The 22,519-nt window shown below is 43.0% G+C and overlaps 1 protein-coding gene across 6 annotated transcripts in view; it reads right to left on the reverse strand.

Annotated features, from left to right (window-relative positions):
• ACACA (acetyl-CoA carboxylase alpha) overlaps positions 1-22,519 on the reverse strand; it is a 217,350-nt gene that overhangs the window by 167,885 nt on the left and 26,946 nt on the right. For 2 of the 6 annotated variants that reach the window (XM_030536766.1, XM_030536765.1), the window contains exons 2-3: positions 15,596-15,642; positions 12,487-12,739 (exon numbers count right to left, since the gene is read on the reverse strand). In XM_030536766.1, the coding sequence (XP_030392626.1) occupies positions 12,487-12,713 (227 nt within the window). In that variant the 5' untranslated portion in view covers positions 12,714-12,739; positions 15,596-15,642. The other 4 variants (XM_030536763.1, XM_030536761.1, XM_030536762.1 and 1 more) reach the window with 4 other exon arrangements.

Consider the following 22,519-nt stretch of genomic DNA (forward strand, 5'->3'; position numbering starts at 1 on the left):
GGTTCCCTGCCAGCTCCTTCACCCAGCTCCTCCATAGCCCGCCTGGTGGGCTGTTGGGGAAAAGGGGTCCAAGACTCCAAGGCAGCCCATCACATGGACTGCCCAAGCTCCCAGGTCCTTGACAGCCTGCCAGGTGGGCTACAGCAGAGCTGGCGCTCCCAGCTCCCCTTCCACCCATCAGGCAGACTGCAATGTCTGCCAAATGTTCAAGCCCCCCACATCCCAAACCCACTCAGTCTCTGAACTTCGGAGACACGGGAGAATAAATCAACCGCCTCTGCTACAATTATAACAAGCCTGAAGCAGCCACAACATTGGCTAAAAACATGAATCATGTCTGCGAGCAGCTGAATTCACTGTGAGGTATGCTAACAAATCAGTGCACATGACTTTGGTGCAACACATCCTCAAGAGACATTCCGCACAAGAATAGCACCATTCTGATAGGCTACTACCCCCTCACACAAACACACACACTGCAAAGGTTCTTTCCTGAGCATCTAACTACACAGATACTGTCCATGTTACTCTAATTACGGTAAACGAGAAATTCATCCTCTCTTTGGCACCAGGCCCATCGTTAGATAAAAAGAAAAACCTATGCTGTTATCTCCCATTCAGATCTCTAACAAATGGGGAGCATCCATTTTAGACACATACCTGACGCACATTCCAACTAGGAGCCTGCACTGATCCCAGCACGGTAACATGCTTATCAGTGATATAGCAGTTTATTCCAGAGGCAGTGATGCATTAGCTGGCTTGTTTGCAATGCAGTCTTAAGCAGACTGTAGCCCACGCACACACACACACCCCACCCCCAAAGGGATTATTTTGCACACTAGGCCTGCAAAGGGTGTGGAGAGGCAGCTTTGATCACGAATGCATTGTTTTTCACTCATGCTGATTTAGAGATGTATCTGATCTGAGTGGGAAGCTTTAAGCACAGCTAAAGCAACCATATTATGACCTGCTCCAGTTTCAGAGCTGCTCTTGTAAGCTATTTTACTGAGACACACAGATAAAGCAAGTGTGCACCCATGCAGTCTAGAAAACGAAGCAGCTTTTGGGTGCTATTTCAGACAGAGGAAATGGCTGAACATGCTTTGGGTAAGAAGTAGGAAGGCTGTCTGAGGAGGAGGACTGACTGGACTTAACCAAATGCAGTTCTATTTCTGAACCCTTGAAGGGTTACATATCAGACTTCATCCTATAGGTGTGAACAAAATGACATCAGTGGTCTCAGATCTGTTTGCTTGAAAGGCCAATGCTTACGGACCTTAAGTCATTAAAGACTGGGCACAATAGAGCAGTAGTTCTCACCCAGAGGTACAGATACCCCTGGGGATATGCAGAGGACTTCCAAGGGGTGCACCAACTCATCTAGATATTTGCCTCGTTTTACAACAGGCTACATAAAAAGCACTAACGAAGTCAGCACAAACTAAAATTTCCGACAAACAAAATGGGGAAGCAAATTCAGTAATAATGTGCTGTGACACTTTTATATTTTTATGCCTGATTTTATAAGCAACTCATTTTTACGTGAGGTGAAACTTGGGGTACACAAAACAGACTCCTGCAAGGGGTGCAGTAGTCTGGAAAGGTTGAGAAACACTGTAATAAAGCATAGATCATCCCCTTTATTGCTCAGCATGTTCACCACACTGATATCCATGTAAATTCTGAGCAATGATCGAGGGGAGACTGCAGCCCATAATAATTATTCTGGAACTAAAAACTACAGGATCCAGCCTAGCCCAAGGACTGAGTGATTTCATGCCTCCAAAACAAAATTCCTTTTTCCTGCACTGGGTACTTTGGTTGCAACAGCTGCAAAGTCGTTGGCTTTGTGACATTTCTCATTTGGAAGAAAACACACATTTTCTTTTTGTAAATCACAAATCCAGTCTCAATTATTATTCTGCAACATGTATTTCACAGTTGGCCATCACCAGAATATGTGATCACCGAAATTACCACCGTGCTTTGAAATTTTTGAGTCTGCATCTGTGCTGTAATTATAGGGGCAATAGATTTGCTTTCTTAGTGCATGACAGGCTCATTGAACAGAAGGAGACTGTTTTCATGGATTCCAAAGGGCAGTTCCTATGCACTGCTGATCCAGAACCTCTCTCCACATGTCCCTCCATATCTTCTTTCAACCATTCTTTTGGTCTTCTTTTCCCCTCCGCAAGGTGCTTTGCATCTTCTTCTACACCTCCTTTTCACTTGGAGGCCCAATTGTCAAATGCCTTCCCTCTTCTTCTCCAAATCTCCCCTCAAAATCCATTTCATCTGCCAATCCTTCTTGCTTATCTCTCCACAGGGATCTGCCATCCTGCATTTGTCCACCTGGCCTGTATATTATATTTGTCCAAGTTAGATTGTAAATTCTTCAGCACAGGAACTTTGTTTTATGCATTCTTGTCTTACTACCTGTCCTTCCAGCAGGCCTAGTGTGCAAAGGAATTGCATTGCAATTACACTGCATAAAGAACAAACCAGATTAATTCATAGTATGATTCCAGTTACGCCAGTAGAGTTACATTCTGTATGAAGTTGGCAAAGTAGCTTCAGCTGAGGATGATAAAGTCAGATTCCAAGTACAGAGAGCTGGGAGTCACTAAGAATTTGCGCTGCAAACAGAATCCACATTTCTGACACCCCTTCTCTCACTACTAGTACCTTACTCCAAGAGTAGTCCCACCAATTTCAATGGGATTATTCCACAGAGTAACGATCGTACAGCAGTGAAGGTAATAAAATCTGGTCTATAGATGACACCACCAGAACTGTGAATTGGATTGCCTTTGAATTTCAGGAAAGGGGATGGGTGAGGATTAGATTCAAATCCCTGAATTCATATTTTCCACTCTGGTTTTGGTTCAGTGTTGGATCCAAAGCAGGATGGGGCTGTTCAACTTCAGCGCCAAAATGTCCTCCAAATCTAGCAAGAGCCACTAAACTGGTGACATTTCTGAACAAAACTCCATGAGATTTTGGTGCCATCAGGCTCAAACTCTAATTTTAAATCTACGATTAAATCTAAATTCTGAGCCCTATAATCTAAATTTAATCCACTATCCACATACCAGTTCCTGGGGCCAGTTCTTACTGAAGTTTCTTTTTTTTAAATCTGATCCTCCACGTAATTCTGCAAGTTCCTGTAATATCAGCTAGTTAGTTTTCAAGTCAAGTTACACTGCAGAGACAAGGGTATTTAAAAAAAAAAAATCCAATTGTCCCCCTACACAGTTGAGTTTCCAGCAGCACTGAAGGGATGACGTCTAGTGCTTCTTGTCATGAAGGTTTAAAGGTGAAATGGGAGAATTAAAGGGAAATATTTGTGTTTTTTACAGTGAACAGCTTCAAAAGTTTCTCCCAAAATTTCCTACCCTAATGGTTTTGCCCAAGAAGGATGGCCTTGTAATTAAAAGCACAGTATTAGAAGTCAAAAGATCTGGGTTATTTCCCAGCACAGCAAGTTCCTACACTTCCTTGTGCCTCAGCTTTCCTCTCCATAAAATAGGAACACCGATACTGCCCTGTTTCCCAGATGTACTGCAGGACTTAATTCACTTAGGGCCAGAGCCAATGCCCATTGAAGTCAGTAGGAGACGTTCCACTGATTTCAATGCACCTCTGATTGGGCCTCTAAATGTCTAAAAAGCACTGAGTAGGCCCAATCTTTTGAGGTGCTGAGTGCCTCCTAACTCTAATGGGAATGGAGGGCATTTAACTGACCTCAGGAGAGGGCTCTACAATTCTTAGATGGGAAGTTTTATTAAATTGCAAAATATATTTTATCCCTTTAATTAGGAAGATCTTCTTTGTGAATACGTATATCACTCACACTATGGAATCGCAGCACCATTCTGAGTATACCATCAAAATCTTCCAACAAAAAGCAACTCTGGACTTAGTATTCTAATGTAAAAGCAGGGGAGGAAAGGATAAAAAAATATATATTGAGGGCGGAAAAAGCAACATTCCTCTTCGTACATCTAAAAAAGAGCAGGATGGAGGCGCAAACACTTTTAGATTTGATTTGCAGATCACCTTCTCTTATTTATTGTATTGAGCGGGTGGAATAGGAGGATGGATTTTAGAAGAGCTGCTTGACAATTTAAGAAAAGGAAGAAATAAAGGGTTTACATGTCACCAGCATAACCTAAAGCAGTTACAAACCCATCCCCTTTTTAAATGGGCACAGGACCTGATCCAAAGCCCAATCCAAATGCAGTAAGAGACCTTTCCATTCATTTTAGTAAATATTGTATAGGCACATAGTTTAGACACAAAATTTAGATTTGGGGGCTTTTTTTAAAATTTAAAAAAAAAAACCCTTTATACTATTTAATGACTAGAGCATTTTCAGTTTAACGCAATGTTCAAGACAATTTCAACATCCCGTGGCAGCGTTGCAAACTCAGGCTTAGCAATATTACAAGGGTGTTTGAGAACCGGAAAGCAAAACGGAGTGAATTAGCTATGCTAGTTTCACTGGCTAGACTAAGGGTACGTCTACACTACCCGCTGGATCGAGCCAGATCGGCGGGTAGTGATCGATCTATCGGGGATCAATTTGTCGCATCTAGTGTAGAAGCAATAAAAATCGATCCCCAAATTGCTCTGCCGTCGACTCCAAAACACCACCGTGGTGAGGCAAAAGCGGAGTAGACTAGGGAGCAGCAGTGGTCGACTCGCCACCGTCCTCATGGCCAGGTAAATTGATCTAAGATTCGCTGACTTCAGCTACGCTAATCACATAGCTGAAGTTGTGTATCTTCAGTCGACCACCCCAGTGTAGACCTAGCCTAAGTGAAGTGCAGAGGACAAGCAAACAGCATGAATTGTGAAGGCTGGGGATTGGGAGAGAGAAGAGATTGACAGAAATTTGTTTCGGCAATGCTTCCTTTAAGATACAGTTTTATTTCAACAACTTGCATAAATGTCCATCGGGGACATGCATCACCCTCCTCTATCTGCTGAGCTAATAGTTGTCAACCTATGGCAAAGAAGGCAAAAGGGAGGAAAAGAACCCTGCTGCCCTCAGCAAGCAGCACAGAATTTCACTTCATTAATGGCTTCTGTCTGGGAGATGCAAGCCTCCTCAAACAGGCCTCAGCAGTACCATGGCAACTGGTGGCACAGAGCAGATTAAGGGAAGAGCCTTCAATTCAAGTAGTGGCCACATGGCTGGAAATCTGGAGAGGACCTGGAAAGGGAGAAATAAGATCAGTGAAGGAAAATTTCCTATGCAACAGTGCATGGTTTGGAAATCCTAGAGCAAGGCCTGATCGTTCCTAAACTTAAGTATGCATCTGAGCTATGCCATTGATTACAATGGAACTGCTTATGTGATAAGGCTGCACAGGTGCTTAAAACTTTGCAGGATCAAAGTCTACTTGTTTAACTTAAAATAAAACAAAAATAGATCAGCTGTTTGGTTAGTGCTCTGTGCTATCATGCCAAGTTCAAGGTCAGGTCTGGCATTTCATCTGGCTGCCCAGGCTAGAGTGCTCAAGACATCCCTCTCCGTGTCAAAATTAGGGCCTCATTGTGAGAAGACTTCAGCATGTGAATCACTGCTCAAGAGTCTCAGTAATTCAGTGGACTACTCACCTGCTTAAAGTCTGTCTACAGAAATCTTCTCATAACGAGGCAGAAAGAGCTAAATTCTCTGTGGAATTAATGACTTAATGGACTTACACTCACAGGTAAAGATCCAATTCTGCAAGCGATTCTTCACAAGAACAACTCTGCACCTGCACAGTAATTTAATATACTAGGGCCTAAAGGTGTAAACAGAAAAAAAGTGTGCAGCATTTCCTTGATTTTAATATGGGTTTTATACAAGATGCCACCTTGAAAATATTAGTAAAAGTCAAGAACAATTTATTAAATATTTACTTAATCACATTGTGACAAAAGAACCCCAAAGCGCTTTCCAGGTTAATGCATTCAGGAGTTATTTTAACCACTACTGAAACACTGGATGGAACACAGCAGCTGTTTAGCAGCTTGCTGCAACTCTACACAGCAAGCCAGGACAGGAATGCTGTCTTCCATCAGAAGAAACCAGTGAACCCCAAAGACACAATGTTGTGCTAGTGCATGAGAAAATGAAACTGACCAGAAACAAAACACCAGTCAAGTTTTACAGTCCAAGTTCTGTAAAGTGCAAAAAGTATACAGACAGTACAAATGAAAGATGTTTTAAAGATGTTCAGTCATAATAGAAGATGCTTTTATAACAGAGGGGTTAAGGGAATTATTTTTAAACACGTGTTTTCTGTTCACAGTGTTCCTTTAATAAGGTGGAACAGTAAAGCAAAGCAATTTTCAGTAGCATACAGGCAGGCACAGCTTTATAACAACATTCTGATCTGTCTGCTTGTTTTTTCAATATGCATTTTTCTTGCTGAACAGAGCAAGATGTGCCAGCTGAAAGCACATGATCTGATCATAGTTTTTCAAATCAGTCAACTGATGACCAACTGGCACAACTAGACCAGATGGATTTCTACCTGGAATGGGAGTTTACTTTGCACATCTCACCTCAGCAAGGGTTTCTTTAGCAACATCATAGCATTTAGTGAGTGGAGTTGTGTGTCAATTCCAACGCTCTATTCTCTTTTGTTCACCAAAACAGAATTTGGATTATCTCACAGTGTCTATGAGCAGAGTCTAACAAGTATTAAATCAACTCTGATAAAGTGGAATAACACAACACACACTCAGTCTAGATACTGAAATACAGAAATGTGACTTGGCATACTGAACAACCATTACTGGATCCTGATTTATGGATTACATGCAATCATCTGATAGGCTCTCAGCTAATACAAATACGTTTTCTAATATACAGATGTGGTGTTGGCTAGTGGGTGAGATAAGGGGACTGGGAGCTAGGAGGTACACGTTCTAGCATAGACTCTGCAACTAACATGCTGTGTGAGATCCCACAGATCACTTGACCTCTCTTTGCATGGGTTTTCCCAATCTATAAAGCAGGAAGTGTTATTTGAGGACCAAAGAGGAGTAATCCTAGCAGCGAGGTGATCTTAATGAGGTGATTTCTTCAGCTGTGTTTCAGTGCATCAGCTGAATTTTCACATTGTGAAACTCTGCTTGAAGTGACATGGCAAGCCTGATGAAATCACACCTGGTCAAGAGAGGCGCGCATGATCACAACCCCAACCTCGGTGCTACATGACATGGTCACCCAGAATTGCATAACTTATCTCCACAGGGCAGTGAGATGGTGTTTGAGCTGGAAGAGAAAGTGAAGGGGAGGAGGATTAACCGTTTGTTTATTCTCTCTGAATCTGCGTTACTGAAGTTCAAAAAGCCCAGATCCCCAGACAAAATCCCTCGCTGCCTTCCTCTGTAAAATAGTACTATTTTTCAGCTTAGCGCGCATGGTGGACATCACACCCACCTCTTAACCTCAATGATCACATGCGCCACTTCATTAGCCCAGCAACAAGCTGTGAACTAAGAACATAAGAACTGCCAATGGTCTATCTAGCCCAGTACCTGTCTCCAACAGTGGCCAGTACCAGAGCTTCAGAAAGAGTGTACAGAACAGGGCAATTCCGGGGAGATCCACACATCTTCCCCTCCTAACATCCAGCAGCCAGAGGTTCAGGGTTGCCCCAAGCATGGGGTGACCATCTTGGCTAGCAGCCCTTGATGAACCTATCCTCCATGAACATATCTAGTTCGTTTTTTAATAGTTACACTTCCAGCCATCACAACATCCCATAGCAATGAGCTCCACAGGTCAATTGTGTATTGTGTGGAAAAGTACTTCTGCTTATTTATAGTAAACCTGCTGCCTGTAAATTTAATTGGGCGACCATTGGTTTTTGTACAGTGAGAAAGGGTGAATGACATTTCTCTATCACTTTTTCCAAGCCATTCTTGATGCCTCTATCATATTCCCCATTAAATAGCTGATTAAATTGGAATTCAATCTTCATGGCTCAGGGGGTTGGCAATTTAACATGGGTAGAGTGGTATGTTTGAGTCCTCTTTCTTTCAAAGTCCACAAAATCCATCAAGAATTGCTTCCCCTAATTTTTAATCTCACTCCAAATTCAAAAGCATCCCATTTTGCACTCACCACTATTGCCCCAAATCGGGACAGTGCTCTCTTCTGACACACTCAGTTGCATGTTTTAGCTAGACAAATCTCTATTGAATGGGCCCCGAGTGGGATTTCTCTGCAGTAAAGCCAGTTTCTCGCAATGACGTAGACTGGAAATCAAACCAGAGTTCTCCATCTGGCAGTGCAGAGCCACAGCCTATGACCTTAAACTAACTCCCTCTACTAGCTTATCTTTGTCTCTTTAGAGTAGGTGGCAGAGTTAGCTAGTAGTTACAAAAAGGAAACTGGGTTCTGCTCCTTAGCACTGCCACTGATTCGCTGTGCATCTCTGGGCAAATTGCTTAACTTCCTTAACTCTAACACCTGGAAAGATACTGGAGCAAATTTGTAAACAATCTATTTGTAAGCACCTGGAGGATTATAAGGAATAGTCAACATGGATTTGTCAAGAACAAGCCACACCAAACCAACTTAATTTCCTTCTTTGATAAGATTACCGACCTAGGAGATATGGGGAAACAACACACCTTGATTTTAGTAAGGCTTTCGACACAATTCTGCATGACACTCTCATAAGCAAACTAGGGAAATGCGGGCTAGATTAAATTACTACAAGGTGGGTGCACAATTGATTGAAAGACTGTCCTCAAAGTGTAGTTATGAATGGTTTGCTATCAGATTAGGAGGGCATATCTAATGGTGCCCCACGGGGTCAGTACTGGGCCTGGTACTACTCAATATTTTCATTAATGACTTGGATAATGGAGTAGAGTATGCTTATAAAATCTGCAGATGACACCAAGCTGAGAGGAGTTGCAAACACTTTGGAAGGCAGGTTTAAAATTCAAAACATCCTTTACAAATTGGATAATTGCGCTGAGTTCAACAAGGTGAAAGTCAATAACGAGAAGTGTAAAGTACTTCACCTAGGAAGGAAAAAATCAAAAGCACAACTACAAAGTGGGGAATAACTGTCTAAGTGGTAGTACTGCGGAAAAGGATCTGGGGCTTATAGTGGATCACAAATCAAATACAAGTCATTAACATGATGCATATGTTAATGCAAAAGGCTAATATGATTCTGGGATGTATTAACAGGAATGCTATATGTAAGACACAGGAGGTAACTGTCCCAGTCTGCTTGGCACTGGTGAGGCCTCAGCTGAGTACTGTGTCCAATTCTGGGCAACACACTTAAGGAAAGATGTGGACAAACTGAAGAGAGTTCAAAGTCTAAAAGTTTTAGAAAACCTGACCCATGAGTAAAGGTTGAAAAACCTGGGCATGTTTAATCTTGAGAAAAAAAGACTGAGGAGTGACCTGACAACAGTCTTCAAATATGTTAAGAGCTGCTATAAAAGAGGATGGCGATCAATTGTTTTCCATGTCCACCGTAGGTAGAATAAGAAGTAATGGACTTCATCTGCACCAAGGGAGATTTAGGTTAGATATTAAGAAAATCTTTCAAACTAGAAGGGTAGTTAAGCTCTGCAATAAGCCTCCAACAGAGGTCGCAGAGTCCTCATCATTGGAAGCTTTTACAAACAAGTTGGACAACCACCTGTCAGGGATGGTCCAGGATGGTCTACCTGGTCCTGCCACGGGGCACTGGGCTTGAATTGATAATTTCTCGAGGTCCCTTCCAGCACTACATTTCTATGATACTATGCCACGTTGCCTCAGTTTCCCTATCTGTAAAACAATGATGCTTTAAGATCCTCAGTTAAAAGGCAAGGAAAGCTACTCCTGTTAGTTTTAATTAATCTAAAAAGGTAGCCTCAGGCCACGACTTTTGTGTTTGTTTGAACTGGCAAATCTCTCAACTTGATTGCATATCAAAGCAAGCAAATTATCAAAGAGGAGCTCAAGGTTGGGTACCGATTGCATTAAGGATCTTTGTTGCCAGTTAATGGCATAGGAGTGATAGGAAGGAGTGGATAGAACTTTGATTTTTGTCTCTCTTGCATCTTTCCAGGGCTTCTCACCACATTAATGGGTAAGCCCCCACATTTTCCTCAGGTCTAACAATATATGAAGTCTGAGGGCCAGGTTCTCTTTTCTACTGAAAACCTTTTGTGCTGCTACATTATTAGGGCTGAGTGTCATTGGAAAGATAATTTCCTCAAGATTTGCATTAAGATTTTAGAACTTGCCTATTATTTCACTGCCTCTTGGCTAAGAAACTCAAAAGGGATTAACAGAAACCTTAATAAAATCGCTGAATGTGTCTGTGGGTAGGTATTACCGCTGCCATTTTGTAGACAAGAAAAGACATTTTCAGACGACTCCATTAATTTCGAGTGTCTAACCTGATGACCACGAGGCCCTGATTTTCACCATGCACTACAACTCCAACCAAAGTCAACAGAACCAGTGGATGCTCAGCACCTCTGGAAAAGTTAGGCCCTGGCTGGCCTTCATCTTGGAAACCCAAAATGAGTGGACCTCTTGAATATTTTGGCCAAGGTCACACAGCAAATCAGTGACATGGCTAAACACAGAACCCAAGAGTCCAGCCCCCCAGTTCTGTGTTCTGGTCACTAGACCACGCTGCTTCCCAGGATGAGTACTTCAGAAATATATATTACACTTGTGTCCGGAGGACCACAAACAAGATCAGTGTCCTATTGTTATACAAGCACATAGCAGGAATGAGTCCCTGTCACAAAGAGCTTGCTCCTTCTCTGTTCAGAGGCTGCATCCTGAAAGGCAAGCTGGGCACTACAGATGAGAAAATCATCGTAGAACTCCCCACGCCATTCACAAAATGCTGAAAGCATCAATGAGGCAGACACATATGTGCATTACAAGCACCACCATCAACTCATACAAACAGCTGCAGGTCAGCAACAAAATGCAACATCTCTAGAGGGCAGGTATCATTCTGAAGACCCTATGAAGAGCAAACTGACTCCCTTTCCCAAGGAAACATTAACATCAGGTGGGGACACCTACAGAAAGCATCGTCACGTCCATCTTATTTGAGCCCTAATAGGGGAAGGGGCCTTGCTTGTAAGGGTGAGGCTAAGATCCCCTTGAACTGCAAGCAGCAGGCACATTAAATGAAATGCTTCTAGATTGCTGCTTCTATTATTCAGAATGAAATGTTTCTCCCAGTGGCAGTAAACACGTTATTACAAACTATACAGAGTACCAGCATGGCACTCTCTCATTCAGAGACAGTCATTTCCTTGGAGATATACAAAGCATTCTGACTACAAGCAGTCAAAAGACAAAACTCCACCTGACAGCAACTGTGCAAGCAATGATTTCAAGCACAATGGAGGGAGATTAAAAGAAAACCAAGATGTGCCCTAACTACTCCATCCAAAAGTCAAACATGATTGACTGTGGAGTCATCACCAGTGGGCACCTGAAGCTTCTAGGAGTTTGGGGGGAAAAGGGAGACCCTAAAAACTAATAATAAAAGGAGGAGAACCCACTATTATTACTGAGATTATACACAATTTTCAAAGCCATCTAGGGAATTAAAAAACATAACTTCTGTTAAAATTACTGGAAGATCTGTATCTAACTCCTCTGGACTGCTTTGAAAATCTCAGCTAAAGACACCATGACCCGTGAGAGCTGTTAAGGCAGGCAGCATCTTTTCTGTTAACATGCATTGCATTGCAACACACTAGCAGGTGTGCTAACCGCTGCTGAAACACCCAGAACCTGTTAGAAAGGAAAGCGCAACTTGATTTTAACTTGCAAGGCCCATCATTGAAAGCCATCGGTCCATAGCAGCAAATACTATAGCTGGATTTTGAAAAGCATGAGGGAGTGGGTAATGTTGTGGCCAAAAAGCAGCCTTTGTAGCTATGCAAGCCAAACTAAGGTACTCAAATCTAGAGAGTCAGGACACATGCCAGTCACTGCAGGAACACTTCCTCTCACTACAACCATCCTAGTGCACAGAAATGCATGACTGGCCATGTGCAGTATTACCTTCCTCTGAAATATTGCTTGTCAACAGACCATCACCAGAGCCAGATACCAGACTTGACAGTAACAGAGGAGATGCTATACCGGATGCTATACATGGCTACCCTCTGATACTTTATACCGGATCTATCATCAGAGATGATCCATGTCCTGGAGACTCCCTGCTTTAGTATCACGGAACTTTATCAGTCTTGCTCATTCACCTCAAATATTGCCCCTGAAAAGCCTTATCAAAGAGGGAGAAAATGAGGCCCTTCCTCCAACAGCAACAAGATACAGTGTCCCTTTCCCATGTTCCTTGGGCTCCAGCTCACATTTCAGTTGAGCTGGGTAAGAAGGAAGCCTAGTCCTTCTAGGACTAAAGGAACAAGGTGAGAAAAGCCTGCACGCTGGATTTGATTAGTAGGGTTTTTACATACCTTATATGACTAGCCAGGCCATCTTGAACATTAGACAGTCCTGGGTCTGAAAGGGAATCTGAACAGACAGACACAGGAGACAGAGACCTTTCTTTCTCCTCAAGCAGATCAAGTTTTACCAAGGAGCTCGTCTCATCCTCTGAGTTATCCTCAGACACAGAGCCAAGGATGAAATGAGAGTGCAGGTTCAGCTCCACAGGCTTCGTGGTAGGGGAGGACTCCTCCATAGTGACTCTGAAGTGGGCTCTTAGCACTAAGAGAGAAAAAAGCAAGAGCTGAAGTTAGTATTAGCTCCCAGGGAAACAAGAAAGCCTTCAAAAGCAGAGTTCATTTGTGGCCAGACAAACACTGTTGAAATACCATGTCTGACATTGGGTAAGAGACCAGGATCCAGACTAGTCACTTGTACAAACAGAAAAGCCACTGAAATAACACAAGTATCAATGCAACTGATCATTCTAATCTATTGCAAAAGCTGCTGGCTTAGACAAAGCTACAGGAAGGACAAACAATCCTTAAGCAGGCACAACTTTTGTTAGAAAATTCATAGCTAGAAAACCAATATGGAGACACTTATTAGTATTTAACATTTATATGTTGGTAGCATCTAAAGGCCAACCAGGTTGGGGCACACTGCACTAGACGCTGCATGAAAATACAAAACACAGCAGAGGAATGGGACAAACCAGCAGACTGGGGCGTGATGATAAAATCAGACATCCACTGGCAGTCTTTTACTTGGGACCAAACAGAGGGCCAATTCAAAGAGAGAAGGTTGGCTGTTTTACAAACTATAATACAAATGTTTGGTGCTGTGGTAGTTTTTCAAAAATCAATTGTTTACTGTATTTTTTAAAGAGATAGCTGGATTTAATAGTCCCCCTGCGGCACTCGTAGCATTTTGCTAGTGCAAGAGAAACAAATGAAATTGACTAGTTTCCAAAAGTGAAACTTCCTCATCTGTCATCACCACCCAAGCTAAGTGAAACACAAAGAGGAAACAAACAGCAAAAACAGCGAGAAGTAAATTAGACTGAGAAGTTTAAGAACGTTGATGGTTTCAAGCATAGCACAGAGATTACTTAACATCACAGCATCCCTTTACAGGGGTCACTTCTGCTGTGAAAAGCTGATGCAAGATTAGTATTAAGTAACTGGTATTTGCAACATATGACCACCACCACATAGGTATAAAAAAATTGCAAACACTTGTTTGTTCTTCCCTATGCACGCAATATATACCTAACAATAAAAGAGGAATAATAGCAAATACTCTATCTCAGTCTTATATGATTTAGATGTGAACCTGGAAAGTATTAAAATGGTAGATACTGATATGAAAGAATCGGCAATAAAACTTTGTAAGAGTGGGAAGCTTATTCTGCAAATTGGGAATCTCAGGCACTGAAGGTTTTGATTGATGTAGTATCAAAATGATGGCAGTTTTCAGGCTCGGTTTAGAATTATGGCAGAAGACTTGATATCTGAGAGACTTCAGGATTCATTTAATATATTACAGAAGAAAAAAAATGTGCATTATGGGCTCCTTGAAAGTCCTCCATTCACAAATCAAGCACTGCATGAGCAAGAGCAATTGGAGCTTTCCCTACACACTCCCCTGCCAAGGTGCCTCAACCTGATCCAGGAGGGATCAGATCTAGGGGAGAAGGGTATCAGAGGAGTAGCCATGTTAGTCTGGATCTGTAAAAGCAGCAAAGAATCCTGTGGCACCTTATAGACTAAACAGATGTTTTGGAGCATGAGCTTTTGTGGGTAGCTGCTTTTCTAGGGGAAAATTCAGTCTCCAGGACCCACTCAGCCCTGAATTTCAGCCATCTTTCTCAGATTACCCAGCTGCACATTAGGGTGGTACAAGGCTTGGTAGCATGCTTTAATTTCTTCAGATGAAAGGCACTGAATAGCGCAAAGTTTTATCCCATTTATGTAAAAATCTTGAAATAAAACATCATGTGCTCCTTCAAGGCCAGAAACGTTAACGTGTCTGTGACAGGGCACAGGAACAGCAGCATGCAGGCAATGGGACCGAAACCTGTAATCTACTGAGTTCCTTGAACTTTCACTAAAGTAACAAAAGCTGTGAGTGTGCAAGATTGGGCCTAGGAGACAAGGGCGATACATTTAAGGAAGTGTATGCATAGGACGAGAGGCCTTCAGAAAAACCACTGTCAAACCTGGATACAGTAAAAAAATCAGAGAGGTGGTAATCTTAGCCAATTCCTAACACAAGGTAATTGTCCAGCTGGGGGCCATGCTGGAAACTTGCCAGGATTTCATCAAGAATAAAATGGAGCAGATTGAGTTGGCCTCATACAGAGGTTCATCCCGCGGAGCAACAGGTCGTAGCAGGCACAACTGCATTTTGTCATGATCAGTCACCAGGAGCCCACACTGCTACACTTCCTCCACAGCATGGATCTCCTGGATACATCTCTCCTAATCAATTCAACACCATTGCAGGAGCCCTGGGCATTGGCGGCACACTGGTCTCTCCTGTTCTCTGCCTGCGGCACACAACAGTTAAGCTAAAGCACTTCAGTGCTCAGACAGAACCCCCATAAGGGGGTTCTGGGATGAAGTTTGATTTACTGTAATATTCAGGAGGGCAAAACTACATAATCTAATGGTCCCTTCTGGCCTTATACTCTGTGACAGAGAACACAACTACCCTGGACCATCTTGTACAATTCCGCCCACTGCCTCCCCAGCTCTACGGCCTCAGACTAGATTGGGATTTAGCATTTAAAATGTTGGTTTATCTTATGTACAAGTGCAATGGTGACAGACTCCAGTCAGAAGCAGCTGGGATCAAACCTGGGACCTCTGGAGCTTAATGCATGAAGCACTATTGTATGAGCTAAAAGACACATTTCTTAGCCAAGGTTGTAGCAGACTCATCAATTTCTAATGGGTCTGGCTGCCACTGGAGGGAGAAAAAGAGCCACATAAAGCAGGCATTTATTACGTAAGCAATGCGCAAAACCCACAATCATTAAAGTAAAATTGCTTACAATTTCATAACTGATTGAATAATGTGAAATCAGCATAGAGCCACACACGATCAGATTAGGGACTGTTAACAATAACTAACCTCTTGTAATCGTTGCAATATGAGTAGCTATCCACCTCCAAAACGAACTGGAAAAGAAGAGACAAACACCAATAAATATATAATAATACTTTTGATACACAGCTCCTGTAATCAGAGGCCCTCCAAGCTCTGTCAATCAATCATCACAACACCCTGTGAGACAGGTATGCTACTCAATGTACGGAGAGTGAAGGAGAAGCACAGAGAAGGTTAAATGACTTGCCCAAGGTCATACAGTGAGCCAAGAATGGAATCCAGAATACCTGACTCTCAGTCCCATGTTGTATCGACTATAGCCTATGCTTCCTCCTATTGGTCACTCACAAGACAATAGCTGGTAGTTTTGTAAGCAATTTGCTAACACACAACATCTAAAGGACCGTTTATTCGACCTGTATTTTTTGTTGCTGCAGAAGGGGGGGGGAGGCAACTTGATTTCCTCCCCCCCGCCAGTATTTTAAAAAAAAACCGAGTTTAGTGCTGTGAAGAAAGGGAGTAAAAGCACTCACGGTGCAGTCAGGTGCCTTGGGAGCTTCTCCCACGCAGCTGTGCCAGTATGTCTCAAGCCTGTCTTTTGGAACCTCCTTCTATTACAGCCTGAAGCCTTTCACACAATCCTCCCACTGCACCTCCATCCTGTCCTGCAGCAGCAAGTCTTATAGTCTGGCCCTGGGTCTCCTACACAGCAGAGTCAAAGCATGTCAGCCCTATCCTGCAGCATTCACCTGAGCAGAGGCTGCCAACTGTGCTTAACTGTGCTCATTTGTGGAAGGTGAAGAAGACAAGCAGGGACTCGGAGGAGACCCAAACTCATTTTCAATTGCAGTCTAACACAAACAACAAAAAGCTAGCATGACTCAGGAAAAATACTTCCATCCATCCACATCTAGTGCTGAAAAAGACTTTAAAGTCATCCTACGCGACACGCACATAGTTCTGAGTGGAGAGCCAGCTATCTCCTTGTACAAGAGGGGCGACCTTTTACTAACCCTGGATAGATTTTCTTCCTGTAACTCAAAAGACTGCACTTTCAAGTACAATGTTAAAAAAAAAAAGATGCCATTAAGTTTCAGTTAAGATTGAAAATACAAATCAGTAACTTCAAAGAAAATTGCTGTAGTTTAAACAAAAAAGCAACTGTTGGGAAACCAGGAAATTCAAAGTGAAGGTTACAGTTTAAAAAAAAATGGAAGTATGGAAATGCACAAATAGCTGGGTTTGGGTAGCCATGTGGGAGTCAGAGATAAGGCCACCCGAGCAATCAAAGAGTCTTGTCTGCATTGCAATTACAGCCACATTAGGAAAACTACAAGAATGTAGCAGAGTTCCCTTAACATGAACAATCTGGTCTGGTCTAGGCAGGCAAAACCAACTCACATTATAACATGAATAGGACACAGTCATGTTGCAACTAGAGGTCTTTAGCATAGTTATAATTGTAGTGTAGGCAAGACAATTTAATCCTAAACCACCACACTGTTTCTTTTCATCAGAGACTGAGAATTAAGAGTGCATCTGACTGGCTTATTCAGTCTTTCTGTGGTTGTGCATGGGTATATTATTTAGATATAACTGTACCTGTGTTGACAACACAACTCCTGGTTTCATTAGGGCCATATGCAGCCCATAAAAAAAATCCTGATGAATACTTAACCACTTTGTGATTATAAAGACTGTGTTTAGACAGTTTGGGGATTATAAAACCTATGTCAATGTACTTGTTTGGGTTTTGTTTTGTTTTTTGAGGTGGGGGGAGCAATTATAAAACCTGCAACTATCTGCCTTGGGCAGAGATTAAACTGTTTGTGAAAACTCCTGCAAACAGATCCCTGTTCTCTTCAAAAGGTCTTGGCACACACATATATGAAGGGGTCTGTCCCTGCATCTTTGTTGTAGAATCAGGTTTTAAATTATTAGCCCAAACTCTTCTCAACTAGCCAAAGTTACATTTACAGCCAACAAACCAAGGCCAAAAATCTACACTAGGAGACCTTCCAGGAAGGGGGGACAGGGACACCTTGTTTTTAAGACTCTCAACTCTCAAAAATGCCTTGTTCAAATTGCATCAAATTTGCCCCCAAAAATTCTACTCTGGCATCAAATCACACATGGAAAATTTCAGCTGTATTGATCTAGCATTGGCACAGTTAGTATAGCGGGGAAAAATAATCTGGGTTATGACATGAAGCTAGCTATGGAGAGAGAGAAGCTACTGTCTCAAACACTTAGCAATTATACAGTCTCTTTCACCTCAGGAGAGAAGGAACTTTATAAGCATTAACTAAGCCTTGGACCACCAACACTAGGCAAAATATTCTCTCTCTTTTTGCAGATGAGGAAACTGAGGCACGGAGAAGATAAGCGGCCTGCCCAACAATTCAATGACAACCCATGAAACTCCTCATCCATGCTCAAATCACATGACAATTCTTCCTCTCAGTGCACAGCCACTCAAAATCAATTATCAGTGCAACTCAATTCTCTTTGATAGGCCATGTTGTCTATAGCCAAAGCCACAAAAGTTCTTCGTTTAGATTTCCAAGAACAGCTCCTGGGCAGCTGGTAAGTAGCTATCCACTCCCTACTAGTTCTAAATATGTTGAAACTTTCTTATTTTTTAAAACTGGATTTCAGCTTTGTTTCTTGCTCAAATGAACTGCAGCCCTTTCCAAAGAGCTTCTCAGAGAAGCCAGTTGGTTTTCATATTGTGGGAACAGGATTCTAAAATCCCAAGAAAACCTGGCCTGGTGTACATTTTTCTTGAAAATTTAACTGTCCAAGTTTGAAACACACAATATGTTTGTTTAACTGTGCTTACGCTAAACACCTGGGTAAGAGCCTGATCCTGCACCACTAAAGTCAACCGGGAGTTTTGCATCAGACTTCACTGGGGGCTGGATTGGGCCCTAACAAAAGACTGGTCATATCCCCTTGACAGCAATGCTCTCCTGCTTTCTAAAATCCCTTGTTCCAAGGAGGTTTCAGATGTTGTTAAAATAGTTCGCAAGGCAAACTTTGCAGAGACTGAGGTGACAAAAAATTGCACAGCAAGGTCCAGATTTAGACCCTGATCCTACAGAGACTTAAGCACATGCACAATTTTATTCACATTGGGATCACTCACGTGAATAAAGTTACACCTGGGCATAAGTCTTTGTAGGATTCGAGCCACATTCTCCTTTTTTGTTCTCCCCTCCAGATCAAATTAACCAAAAGATGGAAAATTTGTTTTTGCAATTGCCCAGCACTGCAGATTCAACAAGGAATCTACAAGCCAAGCTGTGCTCTTTAGGTAATAAAGACTTTGCAATAATGGTGATGATGCTCAAAGCAGGGCAGAACCCAGAGCTCACTCTTCCAGAGCTGCATGAACTAACACTAGTAAAAGATTACTTTGTCAGAAGAGAAGTGAACACAAAGAATTGAGAGGCAGACACAGGAAGCAAAGCTGTGAAGAACAATTGGACCTATCAAGTGTGTAAGAAAGTACCATTCATTTTCAGCAATTTTTCTCTCACTGAAATGTCATTTAGAGTGACACTGATGTAATTTTGGCTCAAATTTAACTTTTATTTAAAGAAAAACCTTTTACAAAACTATTTCTGAAGTGAATTACTTTACTGATTTCTTTTTCATTTCAGGGGAAACAAACTGAATGGATTTTTTAAAAATTAAAACAGTGTCTCCACAACACTTTGAGGAGGTAAAGCACAATATAAATTCTAATAATAATGATAATGAAATCAAGCAATCCTAAAAATATATATTATATATATACACATATATATACACACACACACACACACACAGCACTATTACCATTGACAATCAGAAAGTGAAAGTGACTACAAAACAACAATAAAACTGACCCGTCCTGTTACAGTTGTTTGCTTTTGCTGAGTTTGAAGGTGAGCAGCACATGCATCTAGACTAACTTTGGAAGTCAGTTTCCAGATCAACAGAGGTAAACACTTAGGGGTAAAGTCACAACTTCTTCAAGGACATCACAGACAGAATTAATGCGCCACCATCCTGAGCGGTCTCTTAATCTAAACCAAGAGGACAAAATCAGACCACAGAATCACCCAGATATAACTCAGGAGACAATGTTTTTACTTCACGGTCCAAGAGACAGAGATGAGGTTTTCATCTCGGGATCAGAAGACCAAATACATCAAGACACTTGATCAAGTGCAAGTAGTCTCTCAGCCTATTAAATGCTATGATCTGCTTTTTCTATTCCCTCCACCCCAGATTTTATTCTCTCTCCATTTATACTAGTTTCCTTCTAGTTTATCATTTGTTCTGCAGTTTCAGTGGGACACTACCTACTTCCTGTCCTAAACTGCTCTGCACCACTGAACAGCTGTCAAGTGTAGCGTACCGTAAAGTGCTTTTGGATATTTGGATTCTACTCCTTTTAAACCTCACAGTATATTTCGCTCTACAACTCTCAACAGGTTAAAATAAAATCATGATTATGAATAATAGATCCAATTCAGCAATCCATACACATTCAGCAAAGCACTTAAGCACGTACCTAAATCCTATCAAAAATCAATGAGATTAAGAACACGCTTAAGTGCTTTGCTGAAGTCCCATTTACTTCAGTGGTATTTAGGCACATGCTTAAGTATTTTCCTGAAGAGCAGTGGATTTAAACAAAGGCTATAAATGTTTCCCTCTGATATCTGCCTCCCTACGTGACTTCAGAGAACGTTCTTTCCAAAGAGTCAGCTAGTCATTTCCCCCCAGAAGAACGGGAAGAGTCTATTCAAATTAGGGAAAGCAAGAGTATATATGCTAATATAAACCTAAATATGTAAATTCATCGTATCTAAGTCACAGGGGCTGCACTAGGGAAGGAATATAAGCCAGTGAATTTTAAATATGAACCATATTACAGAGCATCTTCCCAAAGACTTTCCAAATGTTCTGTTACATTGACAGAGTTTTACAATAGGATCCAAGGATCCAAAAGCATTGCAAATAAACATCTTGAGATGGGGAGGAAGCAGCTGCATGCAGTAACCTGGATCTGAACTGGAGAAGTCAATCAATTTTCTTTCTGGATCCAATACATACCAGTGTGGCTGCAGAGAGCGTGTGGTCTTGCCTGCATTACGTCTTCTCCCATGGGAGACGGGTGAGTGACAGGGGGCCAGAGATCTCTTTTGCAGGATCTAAACCTCACATGCTTGAGCCCCCTCAGGCATTTAGTATTATGATGATGAATTATTTGTATTGCAGTAGTGCCTAGGAGGTCCATTCATGGGCCAGGACCCCATTGCACTGGGCACAGTACAAAACAGGACAAAAGAATAGTTCCTGCCCACATACTGGTGGGTAATGTCCCAGCTGTTTCCCCATCTCCAGATGTTTATTTAGAGTCCTCACATTTATTTACTCTAGATTAAAAGGGATTTTGATTATTATTGTATTCAAAGGAAGAGGCAGAAAAACATAAACAATGGCAATAAAAGGTAACAATACCCAAAGAGCACATCCACAGTATCCCAGGGACCAGAGCTAAGAATCTTCCCACATGGCCGGATTTTATTAACAATGCCTTAAGACACACAAGCAATTAAAAAGATACCCTGCAGGTCCTTAAACTACAATCTCCCATTCACTCTTGAACATATTGGGAATGTCATGCTCTCAATGCAGCCCACAAGTAACAGGCCTGGGCTATTTACAGGCAATCTTCCCCTGCCCATCCCCTTTGCGTCACACTGAAACTTGAGCTGCAGAAAGCCCTACTCCTGTGTTATGTCCATTCACTCTCAGTGCCACCAGGGACTTCCCCTTAGCACGTTGTGACCATATGTACAGAGCATGCTACAGGAAGAGGAAAGAGCAAGCAGAGGGAATCGCAGCATCTCAATCCACTAGTCCTCCACATCCTGTGTGCATGAAGAGTGCCCCACAAAGCCTGGTAAGGCCATTACCGGGGCACTGGCAACACACACATATGCACTCTGCCATTTACCATCACCTATCCTCTCTCAGGCATCCCCTCTACTCCAATAAACCTCACCATCCACACCCCACTCCTTACAACCTGTCCACAGCTCATGTTCCCCAGCCCTAGCAACAGAGCTCATGAGAACATTACACCACCCCAGTCACAATTACTTACCCCACCAAGTAGCAAGGCTGAGGAGACCATTCACACTCACTTCTCCTTCCTCCAACCATCCCTAAGAACTCACTCACCTACCCCCACACAATCACATTTAAATTACCCCCAATCCAGCATCAAAACTGGGGGAAATATTTTCATCTTCTCCCTTATTTACAATCCTCTACCGTGCTGAATATATTACTACCTTTTCTAGAACGGGGGACCCCTGCCAGGCTTGGGCGGCGAGGTCCCTCCACTTCCTAGAGCAATCGGGATCCCCCCCCCCATTTCCTAGAGCACTGAGGAGCCTATCCAGCCCAGAGACCCTCCCATTTCCTAAAACACTGGGGAACCGGGCCGGGCCGGGCCAGAGCCCCCACCACCACCAACATCACCACTTCCCGGGGCACCGGGGATTCCCGCCAGGCCGGGTCTGAGCCCCCCCGCTTCCCGGGGATCCCCGCCGGGCCGGGGAAGAGCCCCCACCACCACCACTTCCCGGGGCACCGGGGATTCCCGCCAGGCCGGGTCTGAGCCCCCCCCGCTTCCCAGGGCACCGGGGATTCCCGCCAGGCCTGAGCCCCCCATTCCCGGGGCACCCAGCCGGGCCGGGTCTGAGCCCCCCGCTTCCCGGGGCTCCCCGCCGGGCCGGGTCTGAGCCCCCCCGCTTCCCGGGGATCCCCGCCGGGCCGGGTCTGAGCCCCCCCGCTTCCCAGGGCACCGGGGATCCCCGCCAGACCGGGTCTGAGCCCCCCGCTTCCCGGGGATCCCCGCCAGGCCGGGTCTGAGCCCCCCCG

The sequence above is a fragment of the Gopherus evgoodei genome, chromosome 17, assembly GCF_007399415.2.
Source record: "Gopherus evgoodei ecotype Sinaloan lineage chromosome 17, rGopEvg1_v1.p, whole genome shotgun sequence".
NCBI classification, from domain to species: Eukaryota; Metazoa; Chordata; order Testudines; family Testudinidae; genus Gopherus; species Gopherus evgoodei.